We start from the raw sequence: 14,401 nt of genomic DNA, 5'->3' as shown, positions 1-14,401 counted from the left end.
ATAGGCGGCAGCCCATCAAGGCTCCCCCACCCCTGGGCTTCTCTAGGCAAGAACACTGGAGTGGGTTGCCATTTCCTTCTCCAATGCATGAAAGTGGAAAGTGAAAGTGAAGTCGTTCAGTCATGTCCGACTCTTCGTGACCCCATGGACTGCAGACCACCAGGCTCCTCTGTCCATGGGATTTTCCAGGCAAGAGTACTGGAGTGGGGTGCCATTGCCTTCTCCGTAGTCTCACCTAATGTCCTCTAATTGGAATTTGGTACCTGTTATGCTTTACAGTAGCTTATTCAGCCCAAGTCAATGTTCATCACTTACCAATAAAATATAAATTTCTCACCTTTGAGGCATTTAATAAGGAAATTTTTAATTATTTGTATTAATTTACATAAAATGATACAAATTAATTATACTGAGTATAATAAAAGCATCTTTGGGTATAATTATCATATGATTGATGCAATAAGAGTTTCATGAAGCCTGGCATGGTGACTTGCTCTCATGAATTCTGCCATGCCTGATAACAAGCTTAATAAGCTTTCTTCATTCCTTGTTTCCTTCTTTCCATCCTTCCTTCTCTCATTCTCCTTTCTTTACTTCATTCTCTTTCTTTATTTTCTAATCAACTGAGTATCTTTAGCTCTAATTGAGGGCTAAGTGAAATCAGTTAGATTTAAATGATGACAATAGAATTATGCCTCAACATAGTAACGTTGTATTAATGTCTTAAATTATTTTCAGTTGTGCAGAAGATAAATTATGTGTGATTTCTAAAGAATCCTTGTCAAGCTCTAGCAAACTAGCTTAATTATGAAAAATTATATTTTCTGTAATGATCTCTTCTTTTGAGTGTTTAATATAAAATTACATTTGCTCAGTCATGAACTTGGTTCTTTTAAACCATTTTGTGTAACTGTAATTTCAACCTTCCTTTAGTTTTTTGGCATTTAAATCACTTATTAAAAATTATCAGTGGATTTGTACTTCTTTTAATTAAAAAGAAGCAAAGATAATGAATTTCCTTCCCCAAATCTGAATACATCTTACTGCGTTATGGCCCTGATACCCACACAGAATTAATCTGTGCTAGTTTTGTAAATAGGAGACCAAAATGTTACTCCTCTTGTTTCAGTATTTCAATAATATGATAACTGTGTACTTATTATTCATATGACAATATCAACACATTATAATATGAATTTTAAAAAAGTATTTCTTATTCTTATTTTTCTTTAAAGACATTGAGGTTTCTAGGGAAATGTTGGAAAATGTAAAAGAGAACATGACTATGGCTCATAAACAACAGCTTAGAATTGTCTGAGCCTCTAGAAACTGTCAGCAGCTTCCATCATTTAAATTCAACTTACATGTGGGAGAGGCAAGTGAGAGGTAAAACTGCCATACAAAAAGCAAAACAGACAAAACTGTACAAATTAAAAAATGGAATGGAGGGTTTTGATTTGTTTCTATTGCTCTTAAAGAAAGAACATTTTTCCTTCATTGGAGGATAAACTCAAAAGTTCAGCTTTTTGGTGATAATGAGATAGAAATTTATGCAAGTAATTCAGAAAGAAAAATCACTGTTTACAATTTGATAAAGTAATTTTAGTTACAACAGATAACATTGAATGGTATCACTGACAAATCCTTTATCTATGTAAATAAAGTGGAAAAAATTACATGCCTACCAAGGCATGATAACTTTGTCATCTATTTAAAAAACAAAAACAAAAAGCACTGACTACTAGATTAATGTTGATTCTAAAATGCAAAGAAAAAAATGCATTCTAAATTTTGAAAACTTCAGATTAAGATCTATATAAAATGTGTGTAATTTTTTTAACTTTTTAATAATTTAAATGAGTATAGAACCAGTATCTATGAATCATATTTAAGCTTTGAAATCTCACTCTTTCTATTGATGCATTATGATTGTTTCAGGGACCCCTTACTTTATTTCAGAATTGATGCACATGGAGGTTTCTATTTATGCATATTTATATTATGTTTTTTTGGGGGTTTTCCTTTTTTTTTAGCTGAAGTACAGTTGATTTACAATTTTCAGGTGTACAAAAAGTGACTCAGTTTATATATATATATATATATAATGTTTTTCAGATTATTTCTGATCATGGGTTATGTAAGATATTGAATATAGTTCCCTGTGCTACACAATAAGTCCTTGTTGTTTATCTATTTTATATGTAGTAGTTTTTATATCTCTTAGTCCCAAATTTCTAATTTATCCCTCCTGCCTTACCTCTTGGGTAATCATAAGTTTGTTTTCTATGTCTGTGAGTCTTTTTCTGTTTTTTCCATACCCTCTCCAGCATCTGTTACTTGTAGACTTTTTGATGATGGCCATTCTGACCAGTGTAAAGGTAAAGAAAACTCATTGTAGTTTTGATTTGCATTTCTCTAATAATTAGTGATATTGAGCATCTTTACATGTGCCTGTTGGCCATCTGTTTGTCACCTTTGGATAAATTTCTGTTTAGGTCTTCTGCTGATTTTCATATTGGGTTGTGTGTTTTTGTTGTTGTTGTTATTGAACTGTGTAAGTTTTTGTATATTTTGGATATTAATTTCCACAATTTCTATCATTCTATAGATTGTCTTTTTGTTTTGTTTATGGCTTCCTTTACTGTGTTTATTAGGTTTAATGTGTATACCATGACTAATTTAAGTGGGACAAATTATATATCTGTCAAAGTGATGTACCAGAGTCAAATGGAGAAGAAAGTGGGAAGAGTGAATAGACTGGGATACGTTGTGGTATGGTAACATGCAATGAAAATATAATAAAATAAATGTGCCTTAACTATTGCAGAATCTATGCAGGTATGGAAAAGAAATAGAAGTTCAAAGGGAGATTTAGAGATGACTAAAACAGATATTATTTTGCTAACAAAGGTCTGTCTAGTCAAGGCTATGGTTTTCCCAGTGGTCATGTATGGATGTGAGAGTTGAACTGTGAAGAAAGCTGAGCACCGAAGAATTGATGCTTTTGAACTGTGGTGCTGGAGAAGACTCTTGTGAGTCCCTTGGACTGCAAGGAGATCCAGCCACTCCATCCTAAAGGAGACCAGTCCTTGGTGTTCATTGGAAGGACTGATGCTGAGGCTGAAACTCCAATACTTTGGCCACCTCATGTGAAGAGTTGACTCATTGGAAAAGACCCTGATGCTGGGAAGGATTGGGGGCAGGAGGAGAAGGGGACGACAGAGAATGAGATGGCTGGATGGCATCACCAACTCAATGCACATGAGTTTGGATAAACTCTGGGAGTTGGTGATGGACAGGGAGGCCTGGCATGCTGTGATCCATGGGGTCTCAAAGAGTCAGACGTGACTGAGCAACTGAACTGAACTGAACTGAAAAGCAGATACAAATTGTACAGTAATGCTCTCAAAATCTGAGGTGTGGAAAATGATACAAAAAATGTTGGCTTAGAATTTATTGATAACATTAATTCAGGTCATATCAGCAGTCTTTCACTAGGTAAAGCAATGGTTACAAATGACCTCACAACCTCAGAGGCTTATAACATCAGTGAGTGGCATAATTCTTGCTCCCATAGCTATGGTTCAATCCTGGTCCTGCTCTGTTTATCTTCTCATTCAGGGACTGGTTGAAGAAGCAGCTCCTATTCTGGAATGTGTCTTTTTTATGCAAAGGGGACAAGCAACAAAGTAGAAATTCATATGTTGGCTTTCATATAAATTCTCACTTCCACTGACATTTCAACAACAAAAGCAAGTCATAAGCCTATGAGTGATGTCATGGAATCATATGGCCATGGAGAGGAATGTATAGTCCTTTTATAGGGAAAATAATTCAATGTACAATAAGTGTCATATGCCTATAATGTCTTCCATGGGGAATGTAAGACTATAGATAAGTCTTCAAAAGTGAAGATGTGAATCAGAAGTCAAATAATCATTTAACGATGACAGGCAGGAGTCTCCATTAGCACTGACATTTCTGGCTTTTTGCCTATGAAATTAGAGTAGGATGGATGTTTAAAGTAAAACTAATTTTTAAAAGGAACATGAGTTGCTGTAGCACAGGTAGAAGTATGATACATGATAATAAGAATGCAAAAGATAAATTATGATAAATGTATAATTATAAAGTTGAAAATATGTTCATGAAGTAATAGATTACAATTTAAAGTTGGGTATTGCAATCATTAAAGCAGACACAAATACAATAACCAAAAATTATAACAAACTAATTATTAGAAGAGGTAAGATGAAATAAATACCATAAAATATTTGCTTCACCAGAAAAAAAAAAAAGGGAACAGAGGAATACAAAAAGATTGAAGATTGACTAAATATGAATCAAACATCACATTGGTAGACTTAAAACCAAACATTTCAGTAATTACAGTAAAGTAAAGGGACTAAATACCCTAAGTAAATGCAGATGTATTCAGACTATATAGAAAAGCAAGATCCAACTGTATGTTGTTTACAGGGAACACACTTTAAACATAAATGAATGAACAGATTAAAAGTAAAAAGAAACAATAAGTGAAAGAAAGCTGGTGTGTTTCTCTGAATATCAGAACAAAGTAGACTTCAAGATGAATAGAGTAACCAGAGAGTAAGAGGGCATTTCATAATGCTAAACAGTCACTCATAAAAGAAGACATAGACTACTAAATGTTTATACACCCAATATCAGAGCTCCCAAATATAAGATGAAACAAAAGAACAAAAGAGAAATGGAAACAATTTTACTGTCACCAGTAGAGATTTTAACACACCTTTCTCAGTAATAGAACAATTAAGCAAAAAAATCAAAAGAGTTATGGATGATTTGGACCATCAACTTAAGCTAATTAATATTTATAGAAAATCACTCCCCATAAGAGGTTACAAATCCTAAGAAGCACATGGAATAGTCAAAAAGACAGACCATATTCTGGGCCATAAAACAAGTTTCAATAAATTTCAAAGGATTTAAATTAAACAGAATATTTTCTCTAACCATGATGGATAGATCACTCTGGATGGATTTTTTTAGTATATATATAACATCTTGAACACCAGACATAGACTTGTCAAACTCCAGAGAGATTTATTTCAAAGCCTGGACAATCAGGCTGAGTTCTTTTCAATACTTCAGACTTTTCAGCACTTCAAAACAATTTATTCTTATAGCTCACACAAATCTACTTTTTATTTCAACTCTCATCCAGGTTGATCATTTGATTGAATTTTGCATTGAGGGGATGGGGGTTGGGTAAAAAGGTCTAAAAGTCTTCCTACCTAACTCTAAAATCCTTTGAATTTAATGAAACCCTATATTATGCTTGTTATTTTTCATTTAATTTTAAAACCTGGAGTGACTCTTTTCTACATTTCTCTGTGTCCTTAAGACCACACAACTCTTTTGTATATTTTAAATGATTCTCATTTAAATGAATTTTGGATATTTAAGTTAAAGATAAATAAAAATAATATACCTTTGAAAACTCACAAATATTTGGAGGTTAAAAAATGCACTACTAAATAATCCATGGGTCTAAGAAGAAATCTCAAAGGATATTACAATTTATATTTTTTACAAAAAAAGTCTTTAGAAGAAAATGTACAGATGTAAATACCTGTATTAGAAAATAAGAATGTAAAATCAAGCACTTCTTCCATTTTAAGAAAGTAGAAAATAAACTCTAAGTTTCTAGCATAAAGAAAATAATAAAAATGAAAAGGAAGCAATAAAACAGACTAGAGTGGGTCTTATCCCTTCTCCAGTGGATCTTCCCAACCCAGGAATTGAACCAGGGTTTCCTGTATTGCACACAGATTCTTTACCAAGTGAGCTATGTGTGTTTGTGTGTGTGTGTGTGTGTGTGTGTGTTAGTCACTCAGTTGTGTCTGACTCTTTGCGACTACATGGACTGTAGCCAGTCAGATTCCTCCATCTATGGAATTCTCCAGGCAAGAACACTGGAGTTGCCATTTCCTTTTCCAAAGCCATGAGGGAAGCCTGAAAATTTAAATAGCCTTGTATAAACAATGAAATAATAATCTTCCACAAACTTTGATAAAATAGAGGAAATGGAAATACTTCCCGACTCATATCATGAGGCCATTTTAACCCTAATACTAAAACAAAACAAGAACAATACAAGAAAAGAAAATTACAATCTGCATGTCTTATGAGCCACAGACACAAAAATGCTCACCAAAATACAAGCAAAAGAAATCCAGCAGTATATGCAAAAAGCTTATATACCATGATCAAGTTTGACTTAGCTTCAAAATGCAAGGTTGTTTTAACCTATGGAAATCAATCAATATATTTCAACACATTGACAGATCAAGGGAGAAAAATCATGTCCGCATGGGAAGAACAAAGAATCTTAATCTCTGCTTCACATCATGCACAAAATCCAATTTTAGATAGATCACAAACTTAAACATAAAGTAAAATTTAAAAATCAGTACACATAGAGAATAGAATAAAGCACAGAAGAATATCATATGAGTTTTGAGTAGAAGACTTTTTAGAAATAACACAAAAAAGACAAATCATAAAAATAAAAAATAATTTCATCAAAATAAAATGTCTGCACATCCACACACACACACACAAAATACATTCAAGAAAATAGACTGGGAAAATATGTCCCAATACATTGTATCTGACTAAAATTTGTACTCAAAATATATTAAAAATTTCTGCAACTCAAGAATTAAAAAAATGTTGAATCAAACACCAAGTTGGGAGATTTAAAACCAAACACATTAATAATTACAGTAAGTAAACAGACTAAATACACTGATTAAATGTAGAAATATTCAGACTAGATAAAAAAAAAGTGAGATCTGGATTTCTCTGGTGGTCCAGTGGTTGAGAATTCTCCTGCCAAAGCAGGGAACATGGGTTTGATTCCTGGTCTAGGAAGACTGCACTGGCTGTGGGGCACCTGAGCCCATGCACCACAACTACTGAGCCCGAACATAGGGCCCATGAGCCAGAACTCCTGAAGCCTAGCACCCTAGAGCCTGTGTTCTGCAACAAGAGAAGCCACTGCAGTGAGAAGCCTCTGCACTGCAATTAGAGGAACGTCCACTCGCCACAACTCGAGAACGTCCACGCTCAGCAAGGAAGACCCAGCACAGTCAAAATTAACAATAAATAAAATTTTTAGAAAGTGAGATTCTACTTCATGTTGTTTACAGAAAACACACTTTAGACATAAGCTAACAAACAGGTTGAAAGTAAAAAAAAAAAAAAAATGATAGAAACAATAAGCAAACAAAAGCTGGTGTGGCTATCTGAATATCAGAATCCCACTGTGAGGTATTCGTCTGAAAGAAGTAACTCATGTACACAAAATGTCTTTTACAAGAATATTTATAACAGCTTTATTCATAAATAGTTATTGTTTCCAGCCAGTAACTGAAAACAACCAGATGTCCTTGGACAAGAAAATTGGAAAAATAAACTGTGGTATATTCACTCAACTGAATACTAAGTAACAGAAATAAACTACTGATATGGGCAACTACCTGAATTCATCTTAAAACTATGATGTCAACTGGTAGAAGCTGAACACAATAATTACATAGTGTATGATTCCTTTGATGTGATATTCCAGAATAGTTCATCTGTGGTGACAGATCAGATTACTGATTGGCTTATATAGAAAGACAGAACAGTGGTAGAGAGATGGCTGAAAAGGCAGAAAAATCAAATTTTCTGGAATGATTGAGTTGGTCCTTGGCATGTGTTCTTCAATATTGATTGAAAGACATGAGCATTTCACTGAATGTAAAATTTATTGAAATTTTGAATCAAATAAATGACATTGAATAACTGTGTTTGAACATTAATATTTCATATTTTCAGAAATAGTATAACATAGTGTGCTCACTTCAGCAGCACATATACTAAAATTGGAATGATAAAGAGATTAGCATGACCCCTGTGCATGTGAAAATTCCATATTTTTTAGAAGAGTGGGATGGGGAGAGAGGTTCAAGAGGGAGGAGACATATGTATACCTATGGCTGATTCAAGTTGATGCATGGCAAAAACCAACACGATATTGTAATTATCCTCCAATTAAAAATAAAATTTTAAAAAGCTTGAAATTCTGATTTAAAGAATCAAAAAAAAAAGAAATAATATAAGTTAGAAATATTATAAGAGGCACAGAGGCATTATAGTGAGTTCATAAGAGAACTGGACTAATAGGCGGGCACATCCACTGTGAGAAGCTGAGTGGGGCCAGAACAGGGTCATGATAAAGGAATTTTGGTAACAATTTCCAGATGAAATCATGAGGGCAGGGAGAATTTAGGAGAGAGGTAATTTGATCATCTCTTATAATGTTCCAATCCAGAATATTCTTATAGGAATTATTAAATCAGTTAAATAATTAAATCAGTTATAACTATAACATAGCATAGTGAAGTTGCTCAGTCGTGTCCGACTCTTTGTGACCCCATGGACTGTAGCCTACCAGGCTCCTCCGTCCATGGGATTTTCCAGGCAAGAGTACTGAAATGGGTTGCCATTTCCTTCTCCAGGGGATCTTCCCGACCCAGGGATCAAACCTCGGTCTCCTGCATTGTAGGCAGACACTTTACTGTCTGAGCCACCAGGGTAGGATAGCATATATAAAATATATTTAAAAACCATAAAATGGCCTTCCCTGGTGGTTCAGTTGGCAAAGAATCCACCTGCAATGCAGGAGTTTGCCTGCAGCAATCAGGAACAGGAGACCAGGGTTCGATCTCTGGGTCAGGGAGATCTCCTGGAGGAGGAAATGGCAACCCACTCCAGTATTCTTGCCTGGAAAATCCCATGGACAGAGGAGCCTGGTGGGCTACAGTTCATGGGGTCGCAAAGAGTTGGACACAATTTAGCAACTAAACCACACAGTTATATAAAATATGCTTTCAGGAGCTCCACCTCCCTTACTCCTCAAATTTCCCTCAATCATGTGCTGAAACCTAACCTTTTGTAGAATGTGTGCTGTGTTTATTCACTTCAGTTGTGTCTGACTCTTTGTGACCCCATGGACCACAGCCTGCCAGTCTCCTCTCTCTATGGGATTCTCTAGGCAAGAATACTGGAGTGGGTTGCCATGCCCCCCTCCAGTGTATTATAGAATAAAGGGAAATAATTCTTTTACTTTACAACTCAAAATAAAAGGTTTAAAATACAAATGTTTGTTTAAAATAATATTTTAATATAAATGAATCTCATTCCTGCATAATCAGCAAATGAATGCAAATAATTAAGCACCAATTCTTCCTGTTTTTTATACTTTGAAAAGAACAGAAAAAAGAAACAGTACAGTTCAACACATGATTTCCAAGGATCTAGCATGTGCTAATTCAATACTTTTCAAGCTTTTGTGACTGTGACCTTTAGAAAGAAATGAAATTTACGTTGCAGCTCTGGTTGGATATCATATGTATAATGAAAATAGTGTTATAAAATAAATACTATACTTGCTAAATAAGATGCAGTCTGTGTTTTCTGTCCCCATACCTTCTGCTTCATGTTTACAAAAATGTTTGCAAAAATGCTGATAGTGACCCATTAACTCTATTTCCCTACCCACTAATACATTGTGAATTGTGGTTGGAAAAATACTATCCTTGCTCCTCAAAATGTGGTCTGTGGACCAGCAGCAGCAGTTTCTGGGAGCCTGTAAGAAATTTAGAACCTCAGGATACACCTCATATTTACTGAATCAGAATCTTTATTTTAACAAAACCTCCAGGTGCTTCCTGTGCACTTGAAAGTGACAGAAGTCCTGAGCCAGACATTCACTGCAAGAGGAGGATGCTTGAGACAGAGGAAGTCTTCTCAGTATTGTTTAGGCACAGATGCTTAGGAGCAAGTTGTTAAGAGTATGTATGTATGTGTGTGTGTGTGTGTGTGTATATATATATTTATATATATTTCCAAGCCTCAGGCCTACAAATTCAGTACCTCTGAGGATATCTCAATGCATTTATCTAAAAAACAATACATAGTCTATGGCCATAGCACCCTGAGTGCTTCTGTGGTGGCTTAGTGGTGAAGCACCTGCCTGCCATGCAGGAGACTTGAGTTCAGTCCCTGGGTCAGAAAGATCCCCTGGAGAAGGAAATGGCAAACCACTCCAGTATTCTTGCCTGAGAAATCCCTTAGACAGAGGAGCCTAGAGCCCTTACAGTCCAAGGGATGGCAAAGAGTTTGACATGATAGAGCAACCTAAGATAAGATAGCAGCTCTTCTAAAAAAACAATGTGTAAATTAACAAATCGCATCTACCAGAGGTTCTGAGCCCAACCCTATTTAAGAATCATTGGTCTATAGTGTTAAATGAAAGCTGGGTGCTGGTTTGTTTATTACAAAGGTGCAAATCTGTGCTTCAGAAAGTATGTAAATATTTTACTTTATTTTTCATTGTGATTGCTTCACATTTTATTCCCAGAATATTTGTTGAGAGAGATTTTACTACTGCTACTTCTGGGCTTACTTCTCCATGTGGGAGAATTTCCAAACATCTCAAGTCTACCAGTAACTGCCCTTTTATAGAAATGTAATGTGACTTCCAATAGAAATATTATTATTAGTTCCACTGAGTTAGCACGATTCATCGCCTGGATTACTTTCAGTAGATCCCTAACCAAGGATCCCTGCTGTGAAAGAAGATGGGGCTGCCCATAAGTAGCTATAACTGTTCATTAAGGACCTTCCCATGTGTTAGTATGTTTCCTGAGTGATGGGAAGTTTTAGTCTAGAAGCTGCTAATCTTGCTAACACTAAAAGGCTCTCTCCCATTAGCAGTTTCTGTGTTGCATTAATAATAAGAAAGTAATAAAGAGATGGGCCTCAGCTGTTCAGGCTCCCCTGAGGTGAGGCCCCAGCTTCCTTCTTATCCCCATAGTCCACTCTAATGGTCTCGCCTCTATTAATGTAATAGAGTGGATAATAAGTGCTGTCTATTTTAGCAGAGTCTAGAATTCCTCTTTCTTTCTGGGGAGGAACACCATTTTTTTAGACTTCAATTTAAAAACTATACCATCAGTACTTTTGCAATTGAAGTTGATCTGTTTAATTCATAACTTTTTTAAAGTGCAGTGCAAATCAAGAACGGGGGAAAAATGTTGCTTTCCTGGAAAAACTGTAAAACACAGTTCTCTAAATGATGGTTTTGTTTTGTTGTTGTTGTTATTCTGGTAAGTCAAATCATTTATTTGCAGAGCAGTAAATTGGAAAATAAGGAATAAAGAGCTTTGCTTTTGTAACTATCAATAACTCTCATGTTAATAGACAAAGAAAAAATTATGAAAATATCATATTAAATAAGTAAGGTTGAATATGTTAGGTTCAGGGTGCACTTTAATAAATGATGTCTTTGTTAAAAATGTTACCTTACTAGGGTTCATAATGCTAGAAGCCAATGCCATACTTAATTTTTTATATTCTTTTTCTATTGAAAATGCATAACCTTTTGCAAAAATGCACTTTTTAAGGATCTCTGGATTTAAACATGTTTTTAAGTATATAATCTGTCCATGGAATAATATTATCTATGCAGTTGTTAAGTTGTTGCAGTTTTTCATCTATAAGCAAAGTTATTTTTGCTGTCAACTACATATTTTCTAATTCATATATAGTAATCTTCAACTAAAAGTATTGCTCAGATTTTTATTTCTTGAACTCAAATACTAAATTTTTAAAGTTGATTTACACTATTGTTTCCTAATTTTGAAGGCTTAATTTTATAAGTAGATTGTATACAGCCTATTTTTACACTTGTAATTTATGGTCTAAGCCAATATGAATAACTATCATCAATGACAAGTATATATTTTTAAATAAAATATACGTTCAAAGCCCTTATAGAAGAAATCACTATGATGGGCTCTGTGCAACATTTATGTAAGATTCAAGAAAGTAGTGTAAAAACCAATTAAAATGTGTTTTCTAAAATTTATAATTAATATATTTTTCCTTATAAGTACTTTTTACATCTTGAGGGGGGTAAAAGACATATCTAAAAAGTCAAAGCTGCCCACCTAAATTTTATAAATTATATATTAAAGCCTTTGAATGAAAAAAGTTTATAATTTAGGACTGAGAAAACTTTAAGTGTTTCTTATAGACTTTTCCTCATAGATTTTTCCTCTAGGCCAGTAACAATTTTGTTGTTGTTCAGTCACTCAGTCAAGTCCGACTCTTTGCAACCCCATGTACTACAGCACGCCAGGCTTCCCTGTCCTTCACCATCTCCCGGGGCTTACACAACATCATGTCCATTGAGTCAGTGATACCAATTTAAATTATTTTTAATTAATTCTTTCATATGGTTTATTAACCAACTAATTTTAATAAATCCAGTAAACTCTATTGTTTGTTTTATTTTTCTGGTAAAAAGAATTATTCACTACATTTCAGTAACTAGCATATTATTGTTTTCTTCAAATTTAGGGAAGAAGAGAGTCGAATATGACAATCTTAATGGAGCTCCAATTGCAAAAATGTCTATTGGAAAAGAAGCAGCTTTCATATAAAATAGTCTTGGAGTTGATATTATGTGCACTTATCTGAATTCTTTTCGTTACGCTTTTTCTGTCCTATAGTCCATGAAGGCTCAGGAGAAACCAGTCAAAAGGAGACATCCACCTGTGATATTTGCCAGTTTGGTGCAGAATGTGATGAAGATGCTGAGGATGTCTGGTAATGTGCTGTTTTATTCTTTTAAACAAAATAATGGTAAATAATTTATTTTTGCTGTATCAATTATTTCCTAAAAGAAGACATTTTCAGCATTTTTTAAAATCCAGTTCTCAACTAGGAAAGATGAGGGCTACAATAACAGGAAAGAATTTTTGCAGCTGAACTAAGAGTTGGGTCAGCCAAACAGCTGTCTAGGGAATTACTTGATACGATACAATAAGATATCACTGAGATTCCCAAATACTGTCAATGTTAAGAGATGGAGAGAAAAAGTGTATTTACCAGAACATCTCTCAAGAAGCATGGTCAAGAAACAATGGATAATTGCTAATCTGTTCCAAGATGGTGGATCTGGGTAACCGCAGAGATTTTATTTAAAGGTATATATATGCACACCCATAGCTGAATTAGCGAGCTGTTAGAGCAAGGAATGGTTTCTGAGCCACTGTCTAGGATCAACTACTCCCTTCACCCAGGTGTTACTCAGCTTCTCCTTTAAAGATACACTGAACAGATTTTGAATATTCATTATTTTAAATGGGTCTGCCTTCTAGGGCATCCACTCTCATACTGGAGTAGGTTGCCATTTCCTTCTCCAGGGGCCACGTGTATTGGCCCTACCCAGATCTCATACCCACAGTGAACAACCCAAAGGTTTTTGTGCGGCATAATAGTAGAAAGAGGCAATCTTTCTTTCTATCTCTCTCTCTTAATATACAACTTTTATACACATACCTTTCAGGAAAGCAAACAGGAGTCCTTTCATTTGTGTGTGTGTGTTTGCCTAGAGCAGTTAACAATCATTTTGATCAAAGTAGGTAAGGGAGTAAATCTTAAATGTTCTCACCACACATAAAAAATAACTGGTAATTATGTGAGGTGATGGAAGTGTTAGCTAACACTATAGTGGTGATCACATTGCAGTATACATATTGTACACCTTAACATTTACAATGTTATATACCAATTATACCTCAGTAGAGTTGGGGGGGAAAAGCACAATCATTTTGATCAAACATTTTGTCTGTGGAGGGAATTTAGCTAAGAAACAGGAAAAATTAAGGCAAGACAATTTTGACAAAAATGAAACAGTCTGTACCTGAAACAATTTAGAGTATTTTTAATGTAGATTAAACTGAGGATTCCAACTGAGCAAACTGAGATTCTTAAGGTAAATTAACAAAGTACTTACAAGTAGGCACTGCTATTACCCAGCCAGGTGAAACAGTCACCCATTAATATAAGCTGGCATCAGTAGGATTTTCATGTCTGTCAGACATTTCTAGCCAGTGGTCAGCTAGGAGCCAAGTCAGGGAGTCTATGCACTAGTTTGACCATCCTGAGGTAAACAAACATATGTGTTCTTAAGAATTTCCTGGACATCTTAATGACTGATGAATTTTTGGTTCCCAAACCTGGCTGATCATCAGGATTACTTACGGAATTTTTGGAACACATCTTTAGTTCATGTCAAAATTAATGAATCAGAATTTCAGAGAAGTGGGACTTAAAACTTTGCTTATTAAAACTCCCCAGATGGTTGTATAAATACTGCTCTAAGATAAATGACTGACTCAGAGAATTATTCTCCTTCTAAATGCTTTGAGTCAGACAGGACTGAGTGACTGAACTGAACTGACTGAAATACTTTAATGCTCTGTGCAGTTTTAGTCATTATATATTAAGACACATTGAT

The 14,401-nt window shown here is 34.7% G+C and overlaps 1 protein-coding gene and 1 pseudogene across 1 annotated transcript in view; both read left to right on the top strand.

Moving 5' to 3' along the window:
• Nucleotides 1-14,401, top strand: part of TMEFF2 (transmembrane protein with EGF like and two follistatin like domains 2) — a 276,911-nt gene that overhangs the window by 143,120 nt on the left and 119,390 nt on the right. The window contains exon 5 of the mRNA XM_006079524.4: nucleotides 12,609-12,705. Within this exon, the coding sequence (XP_006079586.1) occupies nucleotides 12,609-12,705 (97 nt within the window). The remainder of the gene's footprint in view (nucleotides 1-12,608; nucleotides 12,706-14,401) is intronic.
• LOC112583067 lies at nucleotides 7,884-7,970 on the top strand (annotated as a pseudogene).

The sequence above is a fragment of the Bubalus bubalis genome, chromosome 2 (genome assembly GCF_019923935.1).
Source record: "Bubalus bubalis isolate 160015118507 breed Murrah chromosome 2, NDDB_SH_1, whole genome shotgun sequence".
Classification (NCBI taxonomy): domain Eukaryota; kingdom Metazoa; phylum Chordata; class Mammalia; order Artiodactyla; family Bovidae; genus Bubalus; species Bubalus bubalis.
Note: the sequence above shows the minus strand (reverse complement) of the source record. Positions and strands in the feature narration are given on the sequence as shown.